General features: G+C 35.6%; 1 protein-coding gene across 2 annotated transcripts in view; it reads left to right on the top strand.

The window, feature by feature from the left end:
• Positions 1-22,868, top strand: part of LOC101892275 (protein Wnt-5) — a 398,457-nt gene that overhangs the window by 293,541 nt on the left and 82,048 nt on the right. For both annotated transcript variants that reach the window (XM_020036814.2, XM_020036815.2), the window contains one exon: positions 22,505-22,685. In XM_020036814.2, the coding sequence (XP_019892373.1) occupies positions 22,505-22,685 (181 nt within the window). The remainder of the gene's footprint in view (positions 1-22,504; positions 22,686-22,868) is intronic.

Here is a 22,868-nt window from a genome sequence, read left to right as displayed (position 1 = left end):
ATATTCGTGGATTATAGATAACAAATTTTTGAAGGACATCCTGGAAAATATAACGACAATTTTTTTAAATAAATATTTTTTAAGACATTTTTATGGACTTCTAATAAAAAGTTCGTAGATTTGCAATAGTATTTTTCCAGGACAATGGTATATGTGGATTTAAAGAGAAATTGTTCAATGTCGTCCAGGACAATATTCGTGGAAAGATGTCGAAAGAATTCTATCTCAATATTCGTGGATTTAAATTAGGACCATTTTTCAGGACTTCCTGATCGATGTTAATGGATTTTAAGGATTACGGTTTTTATGACTTTCCGCATAGTATTCATGGATTTAAAGTAGGACCATTTTCCAGGATTTCCTGATCGATTTTAATGGATTTTAAGGAATACGGTTTTTATGTCTTTCCGCATAGTATTCATGGATTTTAAGGAATCCTTTTTTCAAGGACATCCTGGACAAAGTACGCTAATTTAATGACAATTTTTAAAGGGATTTTTAAGGAGGTATTTTTCAAAAACTTTTAATAAAATGTTCGTGAGCTATAAGTAACTTTTTTGTCTTTTAGGAACATAATTCTAAGGAACTTCTTGGGCAAAGTTTTGGAATTTAAAAACAATTTTTTTTTCAAAAATCTCTAGGACAATTTTCGTGGATTCAAGCTAATGTTGTCAAAGCATAACCAGGACAATGTTCGTGGGTTAAGGCAATACATATCTAGGGTATAACGGAGCGGTTTCAAGGACTATTTTGTCAAAATACTTCTAAACAAAAATCCTGGTTTTTATGGAAACCTAAGATCGTAAAACTTTTTATTTCAAAAGTTTCTTTGGTAATGTTAGTGCATCTCAAAATAACTAAACATTACTCTTTGTTTGAAGCTATTTATTCCTCATGTTTCCGCATTGGTATACTTCAATTTAAATGAATATTTTTTTTTAAATTTTCTATCGCAATATTCAAGTTAGGGTTATGTTATGTTAGTGGAAAGTCCTTAGGAGACAGGCTATCACTAGAGCTGCTTGGGAAAATAGTTATCTTTTCAAAAATTGTTGGAGCTTATTGTTGATCGGGCTTTTTTAGATATTCTTTTTTATCTGTCGTCGCCATAATACTTAAGTGTTCCATACGTAACTCCATACTTTTTGAGAAATAAATGAATTTTAAGATTTTTTGATATAATCTTTCTAAATTCCAATTCTATTTTCCGATATAAGCACATTTGATACGAAAATGCTTGACATAAAAAAATTATATACAATATCCCATTTAGGCATATGGTACAATACATCATAAACTTGAGTGTAACAAGACTGGGAGTTTTGAAATTTTTACATTATTAAGAACAGAATTTTTGTCATTTGTTTTTCATAAGAATTGACGTTCGTTGCTAATTTGCTTCCCTCCAACATATTAAAATACCAATTCACAATCATCCATCAAGCTAGGGCGTTTTCAATCAAAATTCATTCTCCAAGATTTTCTACGAATAGCTTTCTTTGTAACACTTTATAAATACTTTAAAAGTGTTTTATGATACGGCCTTTTCAAACTTTTCCCATAAAAATTTTGACCCCCTTTCCCCACATTTTCAGCTTCTAAGACCTCCATTTATTGGCATACTTCCAGCATAGCTCTCTTTTTTGTCAAACCTCATTTAACGGCAATAAAAACTAACCATTTTATTGGCGATTTTGAACTTTGAACAAAAACCCCTTTTTATGACAATTTCAACGGTTGATTTAATGACTGTTAAACTTTTGTTATTTTAACCAAAAAAAAAATCAAATGCCCACCCTAAATGGATGTCAATGTAAACCAATCAAATCACAGGACACAATAAAATTTTCATTATCTAACATTAAAACATTCGCTATCCACCTCTCAGGGGGGATATTCATTACAAATTTGTATTTATACACCATTTAATTACAACATGAAAGTGGATGAGAAGTGTGTGTGTGTGCGTGTCTCTTAGAGCTTTTAAGTTTTAAACGTTCATTGTTAATGGCAAATAACCCTTGGCTAGAACTAAATACCTACCACACACTTTTTCATTATCCTCTGTGGCTGGAAATTGAAAAGTAAAAGTTGTTTTGTTAATTAAAATAAATTGTTGTTATTTTCAAAATGACAACAGACGGGCAGATAAAATTCCACTGCCGCCCTTCCCGCGATGTTTAGTAACTATTCTGAACATGCCTTCAACGGGTTTATTAATAAAAGGGTTAAACGAAAAAATGCGTCCAGCAATATTTGTGAAATGTCTACTTAAAAATCTACCACAAAGGCATTAAGCCATTGGCAAGTGGCACAACTTTAAAATCCTTGAAATACTTTGTTTGGAAAAGGAAATCCTTTTCGTGTTTCCTTTCTGTTGCTGTTTTTCAGTACTACATGGCCATGGAGACAAATTTGTCTCTTCTTGAGCAAGCATTTCTATGTTTGGCGTAACTAATTAAATGCAACAGCAGCAATGGCGGTCATATACACGTTATTCCACTTTATACGCTTCGATTTATTTAGCGATTCAGACCGCTCACTCTCCAAAAAAAACGGTAAAAGGACGCATACAAGTAAAACCACCACAACTCACAGACAAATGTCAAGAATGCTAGCCTTTTCATTAAAATCCGGAATCCTTAGATTCATATCCGTTTATTTGGTGGCCTTCGAAAAACAAAAGGTCCATAGACCAGAGGACGTATGCAAAGCCATGCAGTCAGATTGGAGATGGTGAGTGAAAGAAGCAAAAGGGACAATAGCTAGCATACGCACACACATACGCCAGATTTTGTCGAATACCCTTTTTTGGTGGACAAAATGTGCAAATAATTTGTAAAATTTAATGAACGGTGGTACAGAGACTGAAAGAAGAGAAGCATTGTAAAAAACATATTTTATGAAAGAAAATGAGCCTAGATTATTTATCTACATTATCCAAATAACGAAGATACAAAAATCTATATTATACCATTGATGGGTAAGACCTATCCGCATAGTTTGGATAATGTATCTTCAACCTCAATACCATGCGTGCAATTTATCTACTTCACTCTTCAATGGAGATAATATATGCATATTCAATCTATTTGATGTCGATAATGTATCTACATTATCTATGTATCTACATTATCCAAATGACGTGGATAATCCATCTTCAGTAGCCAAATAATGTATCCTGAGTGTCTAAATAATATGGATGTTTTATTTACATTATCGCACCATTGTAGTGCGTCATCATTGTGTATGTTCAATGATGTCTACATTTTACCTATGATGTGGATATTATATCTATAAGATTTATATGCCGTAGATAATTTCTATAATAACTATTTCATTTAACAAAAAAAGATTACAACACTATTTGTAATGTATATATGCCATTAAAATGTGTATGTATTGGTGAGGCCACTACACTTTTAAATTATCTTATATAATTTATATATACTATTTAAATAAGGTGGATTATGTATCTTAACTATTTAAATAACAGGAATAATGTATATGCGCTATTTGTAATGTATCTATAACGTGGATAATGTATATATCAACCTAAATGACGTGGATAATATGTGTAAAAAAATAAATGACAAAGATTATGTATCTATAAACCTTAAATGATGTAGATATTTTTTACATTATTTAAATAACAAGAATTATGTATCTACTCTGTGTTTGATGTACCTACACATTTAAAATAGAATCTATAACACATCCACACAATTAAAATAGCAAAATGAATGTATCTACGCTATCAAATAGAGAGGATAACGTATCTACACTATTTCAATAACAAAAATAATGTATCTAGGCTATGAAAATGGCTTGGATAATGTATTTACACAATTTAAATAAAAAGAGTAATGTATCTACACTATGAAAATGACATGGATAATGTATCTACATTATTTAAATAAGCAGAATAGTGTATCTGCTCTATGAAAATGACGTGGATAATGTATCTACACTATTTAAATAACGTACATAATGTATATACACTGTTTTTAACGTATATACACTTTTAAAATCGCGTGGAAAATGTATCCACACAATTAAAATAACAAGAATAATGCATCTTCTCTATGAAAATGGCGTGGATAATGTATCTATAAAATGTGTATGACTTGAATAATTATCTAAGATATCAAAAAATCAAAAATAATGTATCTACATTATTTAAATTGAATTTACTACATTTTTTTAATAACGTGGATAATATATCTACACTATGAATGAATTAGTGAAAACTTTAAAATGGCCATAACTCCGTAAATAATGACATTTCGGTGTTTTTAGCTATTATTTGTGATCACTTTTTAGGCATGAATTAATGTAAAGTTTAAATTGGCCATAATTCCCTTAATATTGACATTTCGGCATTTTTAGCTATTATTTGTGATCACTTTTTTAGGCATGAATTAATGAAAACTTTAAAATTGCCATAACTCCCTTAATATTGGCATTTCAGCGTTTTTAGCTATTATTTGTGATCACTTTTTTAGGCATGAATTAATGAAAACTTTAAAATGGCCATAACTCCGTAAATAATGACATTTTCGTCTGTCTGTAGTAATTACGCTATCTTTCGAACGAATTGAGATAGAAGGCTACAATTTTGCACAATGTTTATTTTGCCAGTAGACAGGTTAAGTTTGTAAATGGTCATGTAAGTCCACGTTTTCATATTGCCCCCATATAACGGTACCTCCCGATATTCGGTATTTTGATGATTTTAGCGAGATTATTCACCGGAATTGTTTCAAATTCGGCATTTGTAGTTCGTAATGGATACTACAGCTTATGACAGCAAATTGTCTGTGCAAGTCCACGTCTTCGTATAGCCCCCTATAACGGTACCTCCCAATATTCGGTATTTTGATGATTTTCGCGTCATTACTCACCGGAGTAGTTTCCAATTACGTATTTAGAGTTCGTAATGGTAACTGCAGTCTGTGACACAAAATGTTGTATGCAGGTCCAGGTCTTCGTATAGGCCCCATATATCAGTACCTCCCTATATTCGGTATTTTGACGATTTTAGGTGTAATACTCACACGTAAAATGATTTTCGTGGTAATGGGCCGAAAATTTTGAAAATTTCCAAATTCTATCCAAATGGTGGAGGGTATTCAAAGTTTTTCTTGGCTGAATTTACTGCTTTTTAACTTGTTGACTTATAAAATGTATATATAATGTATAGATTTTGATTTTTCTGTATATTATTGCAAGAAAAATTTAAAATTGTTACCGAAATCATTATAAAATAATTTCAAATTTAATTTATTAATTTTGTTGTTGCAAAATTTTGCAATTACTGCAAATACTATAGTATCCCGAACAAACAAGCCAACACTGTTCTATTAAATTTGTTATATTTGAAATAATTAATCGTTTTTTAGCTTAATTGTTTTATGTATTTTCTTGCCTATTTTCATAAACTAATTTATTTAATGCAGGAATATACACTATTTCATATACATTATCTAGATGCCGGTTGTAGGGTATTTCTCTTATTTTAAATAGTATTCATCAAATCTATCAGAATTGTGTATAATTTTCTGCCCCACTGTACCACATGTACAATCAAACAACATTAGCATCCTTTAAAGATGCTCGCACACTAGGTGGTAGGTCGGTAGGTAGGTAGTTCGGTAGTTAAACAACCAAACCATCGTAAATATTACTATCAGCATCATAACTTGAAACCGCAACAAATTGTTAAATTACGAGTGGTATCAGCATTTATTACATTTACACGCACAAAACAAAAGGCGCGCTATATGTACATATTTGTACAGGATCCGGTTAATCTCCCGGCCCATTACCACGAAAATCATTTTACGTGTGCGAGTGTGTGTCTGCAGACAGCCACCACTTCTATGTGAACAGATTTTTCATAAATAAAAGACAAGAGTAAACATTTTCACCGAAAACGCACAGCACCCCCTTACCGCCTGCAATGGGAAGTAACATCCTTTAGTAGCTAGCTATTGAGAGGAAGATCCCTGAACATTGGGGTTGATGATGACGATGGGTTTAGCAGCTAGCTGTTATCTGCTTCCATGTTATTGTCTCAGTATGACTTTGATTCCATGTGGATTTTTGCCACAAATTATTTTGGGAAAAGCAACAAAAATTAAACAATTGGTAGTTATAACACGCAATTTTGGTCTAAAAGGATCTCCTCTATACAAACTCGAATGGGCACACACACAGAGATGGGTACACATACAAGTGGTTGGTGGTGTCGTTCTTCGGGGCCAATGTCTTGCAATGCCTCACTGGTAAGGTAAAAGGTTTTTGGCATTGGGTTCCAAGCCATTTGTTTTTGCATATTTTGATCACAGGGTGAGGATGAGTCTTATGTCTGGCAGCTAGCGATGCCTGCTATACGTTACGCTTTCTGCCATTTATGCATTAGTGATGATGGCATAAATGATTATGAAGATGATGACGATGATAACGCTTGCGTTTGTAATCATAATGTCAAGTGTTATATTGTGAAAGGGTAAGTAATGCTTTCCTTCCGCATTATGTCGCTCTCTCACTCTCCCTCTCGTCTCGTACATAATTCAAAAATACCACCCATGCACCAAACAAGAAGTCAGACCCACAACTACTTGAGTTAATATATGCAGAGCTGCTGTAATCTGTGATTATACCCAACTTCAATTTTGTTTACTTCCCCTCACTCAACTCCACCACAATTCTTGTTAAATGTTGCAAGAATTGGTTTGATAATACATCCTCCTCTCACAACCCCTTTGGAGGCATTTCGTGCTTTTGTTTAATATTAAACGAGAGCTGTGCCATAAAATTTAATTTACTCTAAGGTGAAATACGTGCATACGATATTTTGGCGGGCCACTCGCTAATGTCACCAACATTAAGCGTTTGTATTGTGCGTATGACATTGAGACTTTCGCTGGTGGTGGAGGCCAGCTGTAGAGAAAGAAGAAGAAAAAACAAAAGAATGGGTACGCTTGGTTAATCAGTGACAGTTTTCATAAATGTTAACAAATCTTTATTGCCCTGGGAATGGCTGCGCTTATCCATGTGAGCGTCGAGCTCTTTCCTTTGTGATTATGTTTGTGACAGCACGGTAGCAATAACAAATGACTTAAAATGACATTTGCTAAATGCCACTCAAAGGAAGAAGAGAAAAAAAATGTGCTTTTACAAAAATTAAAAGTGGCTACGAACATGTGGAGGTTTGATAGTAAGGAGACCGAAAGGGTTGCCATTGTTATGGAAATGAGGGACATAATCAAGCTACTTTATGTGAAGGAAATGTATTTGCATCTTAGAAGTGCCGTAGATATAGTATCTACGTATTCCAAATGACATTGAAAATGTATCTAGGCGTTCTAGGTGAAGTTGATAGTGAAACCACATTTTTCAAGTGAAATGGGTATTGTATCTCAATGTCAAATGTTGACATGACATGTCCAAACGACATGTATCTACTTGCTCGAAATTACATCATTAATGTATCTACATATTTAATAAAGTATCGACATTCCTCAAATTACTCGGATAAAGCTTCTACATATTCCATAATGTATCTAAATATTTCAAATGACATAGATAATGTATCTACACATTCAGTAATGTATCTATATGTTCCAAATGTAGTGGATAATCTATCCATATATTCAAATATGTATCGAAATAACATTGATAATTTATCTACATATTAAATAATATATCTACATGTTCCAAAATACACGAATAAAGTATCTACATATCCAATGATGTATCTACATATTCTAAAAGACATAAACATTTTTTCTACATGTTCAGTAATATATCTTCATAATCCAAAGACGTGAATAACGTATCCATATGTTCGGAAATGTATTTCATGTTCCAAATGACGTTGATTATGTATCTACACATTCCATAATGTATCTAAACATTCCAAATGACATCGATTGATGTATCTACACATCCATAAATGTCTATACATGTTCCAAATGGCATTGAAACAAGGTAGATGTTACATGTTGCAACTGACTTGATAATGTATCTACATATTTAAATTAATATGGATAAAGTATCTACGTCTTAAAAATGATGTTATCAACGTATCTGCATATTAAATGAATGACGTAAAAAATGTATCTTTGTTACAGTAATGACGTAACTAATGTATTTTCATTATATTAATGGCATAGACAATGCATACATCTCATTCTACTGACGTGGATAATGTATCTTCGTAGTTTAAATAATGTTGATAATATATGTGTCTTTTTAATACAATGGATAAGCTATTCACATTAACTGATGCTGATGACGTGGATAATGTATCTACGTCATGTTGATGACGTGGATAATGTATCATCGTCATGTTGATGGCGTGGATAATGTATCTACGTCATGTTGATAACGTGGATAATGTATCTACGTGATCTTGATGACGTGGATAATGTATCTATGTCATGTTGATAACGTGGATAATGTATCTACGTCATGTTGATGACGTGGATAATATATCTACGCCATGTTGATGACGTGGATAATGTATCTACGTCATGTTGATGACGTGGATAATGTATCTACGTCATGTTGATGACGTGGATAATGTATCTACGTCATGTTGATAACGTGGATAATGTATCTACGTGATCTTGATGACGTGGATAATGTATCTATGTCATGTTGATAACGTGGATAATGTATCTATGTCATGTTGATAACGTGGATAATGTATCTACGTCATGTTGATGACGTGGATAATATATCTACGTCATGTTGATGACGTGGATAATGTATCTACGTCATGTTGATAACGTGGATAATGTATCTACGTCATCTTGATGACGTGGATAATGTAATGCGTAAATTCAACTTTAATTTAGAAATGCTAATATTTTGCTCCGTTTATAAAAAAATCTATTTTAAGAAAAAATTCTAAGCTAAAGGGAATTCTGTGTGGCTTTTATGGGATTTTGAGCTCTTTCAACGACCATCTATTTACAATAAAATGTATTATTATAAATAATTTATGTGACAAAAATCCGAATAGGTACATGAGTTAAATGGAATCAGATGGCCCTGTACTTCAAATCCATGTAATTGTTGTTTAAAGGACGTTAAAACTTCAAAATACGACAACCTTTTATTATAATTTCAAACGTTCAAGTTTGTTGTAGGTTTTTATATACAAACTCCAAAAGTTTAGGATGGTTATAATTTTACCATAAGACAAATGCATCACCATACCCATTTTTCTTGCTTTTAAGAAATTACTATTTAGTTCTAATTATTGAAACCTCCTCCAGGGCACTTGCATCTGAATAAATGAAATATGGCAATCTATCATAAAGAAATGCTTTTAAGACTTTGCGACATTGAAATCAGTTCTAGAATGGGTACACTCACGTTCCTGGAAATTGGGACTTATCTTCATATTTTGAATCCATGTCATGGCTTTGACTCCTTATAGCTTATAGGAAAAAATATTAGTTTGACGCAATTTTTAATGAAAAATTTTCTTACCACCAAAGGGTACAAAAAGTGCGTCACTCACTGCCTTATCAACACTCGTCTTTACATGCTCCATTTTAATAAGATTAGCTCATTGTAAAAGGCAACCCACATTTGTTTGTAGCCCACGCCGGCATCATTTACCACTTTTCTAAATCCTTAGACAATTGTGGTTAAAATGAACTCCCACATTCATATATGTTGCCACACATACTCACTTTCTCTAATGTTTGCTATCTCAAAGTACTTACGCAAAAATGAATGACTTTTGCGCTGATATGTTGTCTTCATCATTGTTCTGACATAAGCCTTTCGGCTGTTGTTCTACAATTTTTGTATATACATACACACACACAGGTTTCAAAAATACTTCACCGAGCCGAATTTAGGTATCAGTTTCATAATTTCCATGGCATAAAGTCATACGTGGGATGCCTGGAAATTAATATGAATTTTATTATTTAATGAAAGATATATTTAAAGGAATTAAAATATAACATTGTTGCCTGTAGGTGGGAGAAGGGGGATGGAGAGAGAGGGAGAAGTTCTTCTCCTTGGTTTTGTATCGTATTGACACTAGCTGTCATTGTTAACTCCTAACCCCCATTAGGCCCCAAAGGCAACACTTGTCGGCTGTATGATATTGTTTTGCCTTCGACATCGTTCTCGACCTAGATCAACTAAACTTCTCCCGCATTCAAACGCACACATACACGCTCACTCATCCATATATTGCTCATAACTGTTTTAGTTGTGATAATGAAATCATATTAAACTAAACTAAACAACAAAAGGATACTGAATAAATAATTTCTGCCAAAAACTTTCTGTTGTTCTCTATGCTGACAGAACTTATTTACGATTGTGATATGCGGGTTCACAGATGTTTGCTTGACTTGCACGCTAAGAGAATTTCGGAGGACTCGAAAGGCACTGGAGGCACACTAGAATTGTTAGTGAGATTATAATTAAATGTTTAATTAGATTCCGTTTTGTAAATGAATCCATGAATATTTCAAATGTCATACAATGAACTTTTCTTGGTTGGTGGAATGTGTCAGAGAGAGAGAGAGAGATAGAGAGAGAGAGAGAGTTTTCATGCACGCACGTACACACATATATAAAAGATATTTACATTGAAAGTTGTTGCATTGTGTATTTAACAAAGTGTATATTTGTCAATATGAATAATGTAGTTTGGAGTGCTAATTTCAAATGGACTTTAATAAACTCAAGACAAAGCTGTCTTAAAGAGAAAACAAATAAAGGAAAACTCCCAGTTATTTATCAAAATGTTGACCCTTTGATGCGGAGCTAAGACTGGTGAACACCGATATTTAAACGTAACTTTTTCTTAATAAAAATATTGAGCTTTTATGGCAAGATTCCAAATGGAGGCCACGGATACATCCCATCCTCTTTCTACACTCAGCCATATGGCTAGAGAAGGAATATATCATTTGATACGGCCAAAACGTGCCTCATCGAAATAACGGTTTTAGACCTTAGGTCTCTTTCGACCAAATCCGTTTCCGGACATTTAGAGTAGTTCTAGCTATGCCCGCCCGTCTGTCTGGCTGGTGCGCACGATAACTCCTGAGAGGGTATGTATCATTTGATACGGCCAAAATGTACCCCATTAAAATAACAGTTTTAAACCCTAGGCATCTTTGGGCTAAATCCGTTGCAGGACATTTGGATTTGATCTAGCGATGTCTGGCTGGTTGGTGAGTACGATGACTTTCGAAGGCAGTATCCGATTTGGCCCAAACATGGTACATCATAATAAAATTATCAAACTTAGATCGAGTTCGGAGATGGGCAATATCAGTTCACTCTTTGTGGTAACTCCCCCATAATAGGTCGAAATTTTCAAAAAAAAAAAAAAAAAAATAAAAATAAAATGTTTTACTGCATAGACAGAGAAACGAAAAAGAATAGAGGATTTTGCTCCAACTTTGCAAATCCTAATATTTACATCAGTGCCCGGTCATGTGCGAATGTGGACAATATCAACCCAATCCATCAAGTAACTCCCCCAAAGGGGCAAAATTCTGAATTATTATAACTCTTATAAAGTGTGATATAAGACTTCGATTATCTTCAAATTACACAAATCAAATAATTTGTATTTACCCAAGATCTGGTGTGGAGATGGGATATATTAATCCACTCTTTGCGGTACCTCCCACACAAAGGTTCAACATTTTGAACATCCATAAAGCTCATAAAACGCGATATTAAAATCTGATTCCATTCAAACTTGGTACATCTAAAGATTTCCATCAACACAAGATCTGTTATAATGATGGTAGAGATCGGACCATTCCTTATGTTACTTCCCCACAAAGGTTAAGGTTTAGAATAACCAAAACTATTATAAAATCCGAAATACGCTTCCGGTTCTCCTCATATTTCATACATCCCATTATTTATACTAATACAAGATACGCTGTGAAGATGTAATGTATCGGTCCACTCCTTCTGGTACTTCCCCCACAAAGGGCCAAAATTGTGAATATCCATGAAGCCCATAAAACGCGAAATTAACATCCGATTCCATTCAGACTTGATACATCTCAATATTTCCATCAACACAACATTTGTTGGAAAAATGGTAGAGATCGAACCAACTCTTCTAGTACCTCGCCCACATAGTGTTCAAGATTTTGAAAAACAAAACACTCACAGAAAGCGAAATAAGCATATTTTTAGTTTGATTCTGGAGTTTCGATGACATCGAAAACATCCTATTACTTTTTCGAATAGTGAATTTAAGAATTAGAACCCGAAATTTGAATTATATCCTATAAAACGGAATTTTGGTTAAAAAAAATTAAAAAAAAAAAAATAATAAAATTAATTAATAACAAAAATAAATAAACAGCTAGAAAGCTTTGCATAAATATGCAAATATATATATATTTATATTCAGACAGTAGAAACACATTCCAAAAATTTCCATGAAATATCAAGTGCACATTAGAGCTATCGTTGAACTTTAAATCACCTTAAATTTTCCATAATTCTGACACACAAGACATCTCTCAACATCAATAAATTTGTTGAATGACTAGTGCGATTATCCACCCTAGTCTAGCTCAAAACCCTTCCCTCCTCATTCCTCACATATTTACCACCCCCTACTTATTCATTATTAAAGTTTCAATTATTCATTTAACATTGTGCTTTTATTGAGAGCAGAAATTGATGCGTTGCGTGTTTTTATAACGCTGTCCAAACACAAAACTAGCAAAACAAATAAATTCAAGTTAAGAACACTTTTGCTTAGCTACTTGACTTGACTCGAGTCGAGTCGAAACGACTTGACTCGACTGAATGACTGTTTTACATAGTTGTTTGCTCACTCCTTCCATGCCGAGCAGGACTGACTATCTCTCAGTGTCTAGTTGTAATTGCATAGCTTTAAAGCTAACGGTGTGCATGGAACATACAATGATGGACATTATGATGTACACCAGCATTTATACACACACACACACACATATATAATATGTTTGTATGTGTGCTATTACATCTGTAGTGCAAATCGCCATACCTATGTATATGCAGTGATGAAAATTATACGGGCCAGTTTAAGTTGATGTTTACTTTTCATACAACTTTTCAAAAATAAACATTTTACAAGCAGTTAGTTAGTTGGTTGGTTTGTAGTTGTTGTTGTAGTTGTATGTTGTAATGATAGTTTGCTTAGAACTTTAGCATGGAAGCGGGGATGAGGCAGAAGCAAGTGTGTACAGTAATGGCCAACATATCCAAGGATAATTGTAATGGTGAAGGAAATTAAATTTACAACTTTCAAATCAAATATGAATTGGCTTGTGGGAAAAGTTGGTTCGGCAGCAGGGTTGTTATTTATATTTTCCATAGAGAAAATAACAATAAACCATTTATAATGACGTCACTCAAGTCGCCTCTAGTCGTCCATAAAGACCTACTTTAGGTCCTCTATAAAATTGACCTCCAAATCGCCTTAGATACGTGCTTCAGCCTGTCTAAAGAAAAGAAGATTCCAACTTGTCTGAAAGAAAAGTAATTCACTTGAATTCAATTTAACCAATCTTCATCTTTCATCCTTCTGGCCGTCTACAGAAATGGACTTCTGGCTGTCTATAGAGGCGTCTCCCTGGCCGTCGGTAGAGACAATCTTTTGGCCGTCTGTAGAGATAAACTTTAGGCCGTAGAGATAAACTTTAGGTCGTCTCTTGTGTCGACCTTTATGCCGTTTGTTGAGTCGACCTTTAGGCCGTCTGTTGAGTCGACCTTTAGGCCGTATGTAGAGATGACCTTTTGGGCCGTCTGCTGAGACCTCCTACTGTCCGCCTATAGATATTATCTTTAGGCGGTCTATAGAGACATCCTTCGGGCCGACTATAGAGACGTCCTTGGGACCGTCTATAAAAACATCCTTTTCACGATCTGTAGATGTGCCCTTTAGACCATCTATGGAGGCGCACTTCCAACCCTTTATGCCTTCGAAAAAAACAACTATCAGACCATCTATAAAGGTGTCCTTCTGGCCGTCTTAGGATATGCTATTCAAGAGACGAGTTTCAACTCGTCTATAGCGACGTCCATGATATCGTCAAAAAGGTCGGACCTTCGGGCCGTCTATAGAAACGTCATTCGGGCCGTCTATAGAGACGTCATTCGGGCTGTCTATAGAGACGTCCTTCGGGCCCTCTATAGAGACGTCCTTTTCGCGATCTGTGGACGAACCCTTCAGACAATCTATGAATACGCCCTTCAGAGCGTTCATACCGTCGTCTATAGCGACGTCCATGATGTCTTCAAAAAGGTCGGCCTTCCACTCGTATTAAAAACTATATTTTGGACGTCTGTATCAAAGGTTTTCAGGCCGTCTACAGAGATGCCGTTCAAGCTGCTTTTAAGACTTCTGCTCGTGAACAAAATTGCCTCAACTAGCCTTTTAAAACTTTATTTACCTCGCCTCGTCTATGAAAACTGCATTTAGCTCACCTCGTCTATGTAGCAGTTGGAGAACTTTCTGTTTTCCAGCTCTTTTGGAGAAAGACGCCTTTCTTCTGGTTATCTGGAGCAAGACTACGCATTTCGCAGCTCGCCTAAGTAGACCCTACCAATTTCTCTCTGGAGGGAACTCCCTGTTTTTCAGCTCGTTTGGAGAAGGACCACCTACTTTTTACTTCGTCCGGAGTATGGCTGCCAATATTTTAGCTTATCCCTGATTCAGATTGTCTGAAAAATGACTCCCTGTTTTCAGCTCATCTGGAGCAAAACCATCTGTTGTTCACTTCGTCTGATAAAGACTTCTACTTTTAGGTTCGGGGATTTGGGGAGAAATTATCTGTTTTTTATCTCGTCTGGAAAAAGACTTCCTTCTTCAATATTCCTTTTGCGGATACAGAAGCCTTAATGCTTCTGCCCGCCTCTAAAAACTCCTTGCTTTGGCTTGCATATGAAAGACTCACTGATTAGTCCTGCTATTTGAGATTTTCTACCTCAGCTGACCTCTAAAATAATTCCAGCTTCGGCTTTTCGGCTCCCTCTTCATTTATAAATATTTTCTTCATCTAGTCTATTCTGGAATTCCCTACCTCATGTTCGGTAGACCTGCTTCAGCTTCTAAGTTTATGTACGAAAGACCTGCCTTATGTACGAAAGACTTGCTTCAGCTTCTAAGTTTATGATGGCCTTTCTATGAAAGGCTCCTCTTAGATCATAAATTCAAGTAATACCTTATCAGCTAGCCCATGATCGATTCCAACTTGTCTGCAATATATCCCCCGCTTTAACGCATTTCAATATTTTTCTGTTTGAATTAAGATTAAAGGCTAATAAGCCTCTAAATAAAGGAAAAAAAATCAGAAAATTCTTAGAAATGAAAATCTTCCACAAAAACCCAATAAATATTGACTTTAACGTTTTAGCAGCTTAAAAGATTTCCCTCCTCTTTTCCAGGGTTTATTGTTTTTCTTTGTCTTGTCATTTTTTGCTATAGTCGGTTTGGTTGTACTTTCCCCCCTTCCCCCTCTCTAAATTATGAAACATGAGATGTTTGCAAAAGATTTATCAATTATTTAAAATGTTGAATAAAATAGAAAGATGACAACAGCAGTGGCAGAGGCATAACTAACCAAACACAGAACCAACCAAGCAGCCAGCCAGTCCGCCAGCTTTGCCAACCGACCAATCAACAGTCAATGTCGACATTTCAACATTTGTGTTTGTTTAATAAAACATGACCTTTTTTGTTATGCCTTTGCATACGCAAGTGAGTTCGCTGATGTTGTTTGTCCCCATCCCCAATGGAATTGGTGGCAAAAAAGGGAATATTTGCATAGCTCAATGGTTTCGATTACATGTTGTTGTTTTTGTTCGTATTTTTTATGGAATGGGATTTTTGTTTGATATTGAACTTTTGCAAGTCAAAGAGCCGGGAAAATATGACAGTTGTGGGTATACAATATTAGATGTACCAGGGTATTTAACATATAACGGTAACATCAGGCACAGCATGTTATTTTTTCTTCAAATGAATTGTTAAAGAATTCCAATTGAAAGGAACTAAACTAATATCCAACCATGCAAAAGGCGGAAAAAAATATTGAAATACAAAGAGATCGAAATCATATGTTTGTTTTGTATACATTTTTTTTGTATTTGGTGATAGGAATCAAATAACGCAACCCCCACCCCTCTTCTTCGGGAAAATCACTCATTCATTCATGCATGCATTCGCAGCATGTTGCAAGAGCGTATAACAACATATCCTTGTCTAGGATGTGTTGTTGGTCATACATTAATTGAAATCCTATTCCCTTCATCATTTTCGTGAGTGAGCGAGTATGTCTGTGTGTGTGTGGGAAACAGAGAGATATTTGCAATGTGATAATTCCTTCCCTTGGTCACCACCCCTCCGAATGTGTCATTCAACATTCATGTTGTTGCCAATATCCACATCTTAAAAGAAGTCAATTTGGGGTCTATGAACAGAAAAAAAAAACAATTCATTATGTCAAAGGCCACATTGGAAGGAACCTTTTAGCAAAAATTATCATATCAATACACAATGGAAATATCCAGTTACCATTCTCAATACAATAGCTCAGATGTGGTCAAAAAATCATTTGGACTCCCACTGATGAATATTTCCCTTCCCTGATTTTTATTTCTATTAAACGATTTCCGTATTATGCTAATCTATTGAAATCACCCCTATATGGCTTTCAATGTTTGGTGATTGTATGAGGGGCATTCAATCATTGACTGTCGAACAATGGCACATGTAAATGTTTTGTTTGCATGAATGTAAGTTTATTTTTTGACAGTTATCGATCAATCAGTAATCCCTTTGTTGCGTCCATTGAAGATTCCTTGCATTTAATTCATCAATGAACATACCCTTCAAATCGACATTGGATACTTCCATAACACCTCCTTTTCACTTAAGTTTTGAATTCGGTTCATTTTTTAGTAACTTTCTATCTCTCTGCCTTAAATTATCCATAGAAGAGGCCCTGTCTCTTCAGGTCATGTACGAAAGATTCCTTGTTTCTGATGGTCCATGGAAAAATTCCTCTATCGTCTATTTTGACTTTTTACAGCTTGTCTATAAAAAAAAAAAACACCTACAGCAGTCCATTCAACGTTTTCTATGAGAGATTCTCTCTGTTCTGAAGGTCACCTCCTCTTCACTTAAGGTTTGGCTTCAGTTCATATTTTAGTAACTCTCAATCTCTCTGCCTAAAATTATCAATAAAAGAGGCCCTCCAGCTCAGCTCATGTTCGAAAGATTCCCTTTTTCTGATGGTCTATGGAAAAATTCCTCTCTCATCTATTTGGTCTTTTTACAGCTTGTTTATGAAAAAACCACCTACAGCAGTCCATTCTATATTCCTCTCGCCAGATCATACATTCAACGTTTTCTATGAAAGGTACTCTCTGTTTACGGGGGGCCCTCTGCATAAGAGAGATTGCTTACAGCTTGTCTTTCGAAACTCTCTGCAGTTATCTTGAGAGATATCCCTGAACTCCTGTACGGGGGTTCTCTCCATACAGCTCTTCAATGAGGACTTACTTCCTTCAGCTCCCCTATAGAGAGTCCCTACCCTCAACAGCTCGTCTAATGAGTCTCACTCCGGCTCATCTGGAGTGACTACTTTTATCTCATCTCGATAGAATTTCTTCAGCTCATCTATGAAGTTTCCCCAGCTCGTCTCTCTCAGGCTCGTCTTGAGAGACTCCCTCTAGCTCTATAAACACTCCCTCTAGCTCTATAGAGACTCCCACCAGCTCGTCTATGGATGCTATATTCAGAGTCTCCCTCCAGTTCATCCAGAGGACTCCCTCCAGTTCGTATACAGAGACTCTCTCCAATTCGTTCAGAGAAACTCCCTTCAGCTCGTCTACAGAGTCTATCACCAGCTCGACTGCAATGACTCATTTTATATCCTCTCGGTAGATTCTTTCTAGCACGTCTTGAGAGACTCCCACCAGTTTTTTCATTGAAACTACCACCAGTTCCTATAAAAAGACTTCCACCAGCTCGTCTATAGAGTCACTCTGCAGTTCGTCTAGAGAGTCTCCCTCCAGTTCATCTAGAGAGACTCCCTTCAGTTCGTATAGAGAAACTCCCTCCAATACGTATAGAGAAACTCCCTCCAGTTCGTCTATAGATACTCCCTTCATCTCGACTGGAGTGACTCATTTTATTTCCTCTCTGTAGATCCTTTCTAACCCGTCATGAGAGACTCCCACAAGCTCGTTTAAAGAGACTCCAACCAGCTCGTTTATAGAAACTCCCACCAACTCCTATAAAGAGAGTTCCACCACCTCGTCCATAGAGTCTCCCTGCACTTCGTCTAGAGGACCTCTCTCCAGTTTGTCTAGAGAAACTTCCTCCAGTTCCTCTAGAGAGACTCCCTCCAGTTCGCCTAGAGAGATTCCCTGCAGCCTGCCTAGGGAAACTCCCTCCAGCTCATCTATAGAGACTTTCTCCGCTCGTCTAGATAGAATTCTTCCAACTCATCTAGAGTGAATCCCTCCAGCTCGTCTAGAGGGTTTCACTCTATCTCGTCAAGGGAAACGCTCTACAGCCCAACTGGAGAGAATCCCTCTACTTCTTCTATAAAGACTACCTCCATAGCGACTCCATACAGCTCGGCTATAGTGACCCCGTGTGTAGCTCGTGTTTAGAGACTCACAGTTCATATACGACTATCCCGCCGGCCCGTCTATCCGGGGATCTATCTAGTCTGTCTCAGAATGGTTCCATTCACTTCATCTTCGTAAGGCTCCATTCATCTTTGACTTTGACAGGCTCTATGAAGCTCGTGTAAGATAGCTCCCTTTAACTGATTTAAAAGGACACCCTTCAGCTCACCTATGAGGACTCCTTTCAGCTCGTATGTAAGTACCCTCCTCAGCTCATCTACAAAGACTTCTTTCATCAGGTCTTTAAACGATTCACTAAAAAGAACTTTCTGAAGCTATCTAGACATTGAAACCTTCTTATTCCACATCAATGAAAATTCGGCTTGTCTTCGAAAGAATACCTATTTTAAATGGGCTTACTTCATTTCATCCTCTAGGAATGGCTAACTTCAAAACTCCAACATCAAAATTTAAATTTTACCCCGGAAAACCTCATAAATTCCAGTACCTTAATTTGAGGTCGTTACCAGCATTCCTTGTCTTGATCCTTAAAAATTCTAAAGCCATTGTCTAACTTCTAATGATATGACGCATTTTGGTAACATGCAAACACCCTGGCCTAACTTTCTACTCAGCCAAGGTAAGGAAAAAAATGAAATGAACCATGAAAAATGTAGTCAACTGTAAAATATGCTGCACTCCATAAACTATCCCTTCAGTCGTCAGGCACTAAGTCCAGTAGACTTTCGTTTTTTCTCACCCATTCTTTGCATTCATACAGGAAGTTAATATATCATCTCATATGAACGTGTGTCGATGTGAGGGTGTGCAAAACTTTTGCAAAAGCCTTGCAAGTATGTAAAATTTTCACTTTTCTATTAAGTTTTGTTAGGCGTAAAAAATTGTGTTCCCCCACAAGATTTTTGGGTGAGGTATGAAACAGAAATTTTTGTTTTTGAATGTATACAAAGAGGGGTTGGGTGGGAGACAAATTTTTTGTTCATTTATGTAAATTTTTGTTTTTGTTCCTTATTTTTTTTTTTTTTGTTCCTTGTTAAATATCCGTTTAGGAAATATGCCAACCCATGATAGTTGGCTTGTTGGTTGGTAAGTGTTCCTTCTTGTACTTTTGGTCAGAGGGGTTATTTGCAGTCATGTATGAGGTACGTACGTATTTGGGCCTTTTCCATTTTAACCACAAAAGTAGAAAGTATTTTTATGACTTTTGCACTAAAATAGCGGTTAGTTTGAGCTATTGTTTTGCCAAAAAGAAGAGAAAAAAAAAACAAATTTATGAACATAACAATTTCTGGCAATGGGCCCATAAAATGCCATCAAAATTGAGTGGAAGATTTAAAACAGAGGAAAGTTGGAGCAGGGAATCTTTCATAGAAGAGTTGGTGAAGCACTTATTTTTTCAAGGGTATTGTGGATGAGAGAGTCTTTCATAGACGAGTTCTTCTCTTCTTCAATTGCTCAATAGCTCTTCTGTGGAGAAAAGAGCTACAAGAGCTCTTCTATGGATAGAAGAGCTCCAATAGCTCTTCTATGTATAGTAGAGCTTCAATAGCTCTTCTATGTATAGAAGAGCTTCAATAGCTCTTCTATGTATAGAAGAGCTTCAATAGCTCTACTATGTATATAAGAACTTAAATGGATCTTCTATGTATAGAAGAGCTCTTCTATGACTCCTCTCTTCTTCTTCAATACATCTTCTATGTATAGAAGAGCTTCAATAGCTCGTCTATGGATAGAAGAGCTTCAACAGCTTTTATATGGATAGAAGAGTTTCAATAGCTCTTATATCTATGGAGTTTCAATAGCTCTTCTATGGATAGAAGAGCTTCAATAGCTCTTCTATATTTAGAAGAGCTTCAATTGCTCTTCTATGGAGAGAAGAGCTTCAATAGCTTTTCTATGGAGAGACGAGCTTCAATAGCTCTTCCATGGAGAGAAGAGCTTCAATAGCTCTTCTATTTACAGAAGAGCTTCACTAGCTCTTCTATATACAGAAGAGCTTCAATAGCTCTTCTATGGATAGTAGAGCTTCAATAGTTGTTTGTATTGTTTTTGGTTATGAAACTTCTGGTTCCCCTGTCAGCAGCAATTTAACATACGATAGTCACCTTCGAAAAACGTCAATCATTATTATGATCTGACATCCATGGTTGCTAATATTTCGGAACACATGCTGGCACATGTTATCAATCACCACCTCCTGCAATTTCCGCACACTTTGCCTTGATGTCCTTTTTTTTGGGCGAATCACTTGATGATGGATTGACTGTACGCCCTCAAACTAATAATTATGATGTAAATTGTCCTGCCGATACAAAAGGGGAAATCATCACAAATCGATTAACAATTTGCTATGGCATTTACAGAGATTCCCAAAAAGCGAAAAATCCAAAGCGTTTAATTTTTGAATAGAGTTATGTTTTTTGATGGATTGCCAAAAATATGAAAAAAACTTTGTGGAAAAAAGAAAAATTGGAAAACCTGTTGTTCACTTCCATCCCCTTTTCTGGGTTTTTGTTTTTTGCCAACCTCTTCCACAATTATCTACTGCGTTGTAGGAATTCCTAATAATAGACAAAGGGAACAGCAAATCAACCACCGTGAAACACGAATATATTTTTTATTGTTTCCAATTCATCTCGAGTAGTCCTTGAAAAGGATTTTCTAACCACTTTTGATTTATTTATTAGTGATGCCCATAAAATGTTGAATATAAGCGGCTTAAATAAACTTTTTCATTAAAAATCACTCAACCGCAAAAAAAGAGTATTGAAATCATTGAAATTTGATGTTGTTTCCCAAATCTTATGTCCCATTCTGTGGGGGAAGGATATGTCAACGAAATGTCAAACTTAATAATAACTGACAGTAAATTGATAAGAAAAATGCTGTCCTTTTTTTGTGGCATAGAGCAGGGGAAAACAATGGTAATATGTTTGGGATATTTTTTGAAATATACAAGACATGATTTTCGGTTTTTCATATTTAAGCATTTTCTTATTTAAAATTGTTCTTTAGCTCTTTCCCTTTATTCTCTTGCCGTGACCACTCAGGTGCGTAAAAACATTTACAAAAGTCTTCAAAATTTGGTCGCTCTTTTGAGTGCTTTAAGAATTCTCAAATTTCCCTGGCCCCGGGGCCGCCAATTACAGCAGTGCTGGAGTGATGGCCAGTCGACAAAGACAGTCAAAGAACTTTTCACTGTCACTGCCACTCAGCAAGAACATTAATGGCCAAGGCTTATGAAAAACCCAGCCGAACGGCTCAAAGAATTCATTCATTATTAATTAAATGTCATTGGCCATTAAAAAGAGAGTTTCCTGATGCCGCGAAATAAAGTTCCGTCCGTTTTTTCTACTTCATTTAGTTTCTCAGTTGTTCCTTTTTGTTCTTTCGGAAACTTTATCCTTAATAAAGTAATGACAAACGTAGCAACAAAAAAAAAAAAAAAAAAAAAAAAACTTCAACGAAGACAAAAAAGAGCATGCCCCTCACAAATTGGTGGAAAACTTTTTACTTCGCCTGCTAAGGATGGCCGCGATCACAAGAAACGGATGTCTTTATTAGTTCAACATCAGGTGACTTCATTAAAGGGCAAATTTCCAGTCATAACGCTGTTGTTCATATTTCATACTGGCCGGCGAAACAAAAGAGGAGCAAAATTTCTCAGAAATTTCAGCTGCCTTTCTATTTTTACATAATTTTATTTTTCTATGAAAAATTATCCCTGGCGTGTTAATAATTCGGCTAAAGATGAATTACCTTTAAAAGAATATTTTATAGTTTTTTAATGGACATTTAATTAATTTTCTTTTTTCTGATGTCTTGTTCGCAGGTTCGCCGGAAATGGCTTTCATTCATGCCCTGGCTGCTGCCACTGTTACCAGTTTCATAGCACGTGCCTGTCGCGATGGTCAATTGGCTTCGTGCGGCTGTTCCAGCGGTTCGAGACCCAAACAGCTCCACGATGATTGGAATTGGGGTGGATGTGGTGATAATCTGGAATATGCCTACAAGTAAGTGTCCAGTCCAGTAGATTTTAATAAATTAATTCCCGTTTTTTTCAACTTCTGTTTGTTTTTACAAGCAAAGTATTTGTTTGACAAACAAAAAAGGCAAAGCTTTTGATACAATCATTCTTTATTCAATTAATTTAATTAATATCATTTCGAACAAATAAAAAAAGGCAAAAGCAAATA

Source organism: Musca domestica, unplaced genomic scaffold, assembly GCF_030504385.1.
Source record: "Musca domestica strain aabys unplaced genomic scaffold, Musca_domestica.polishedcontigs.V.1.1 16, whole genome shotgun sequence".
Classification (NCBI taxonomy): domain Eukaryota; kingdom Metazoa; phylum Arthropoda; class Insecta; order Diptera; family Muscidae; genus Musca; species Musca domestica.
Note: the sequence above shows the minus strand (reverse complement) of the source record. Positions and strands in the feature narration are given on the sequence as shown.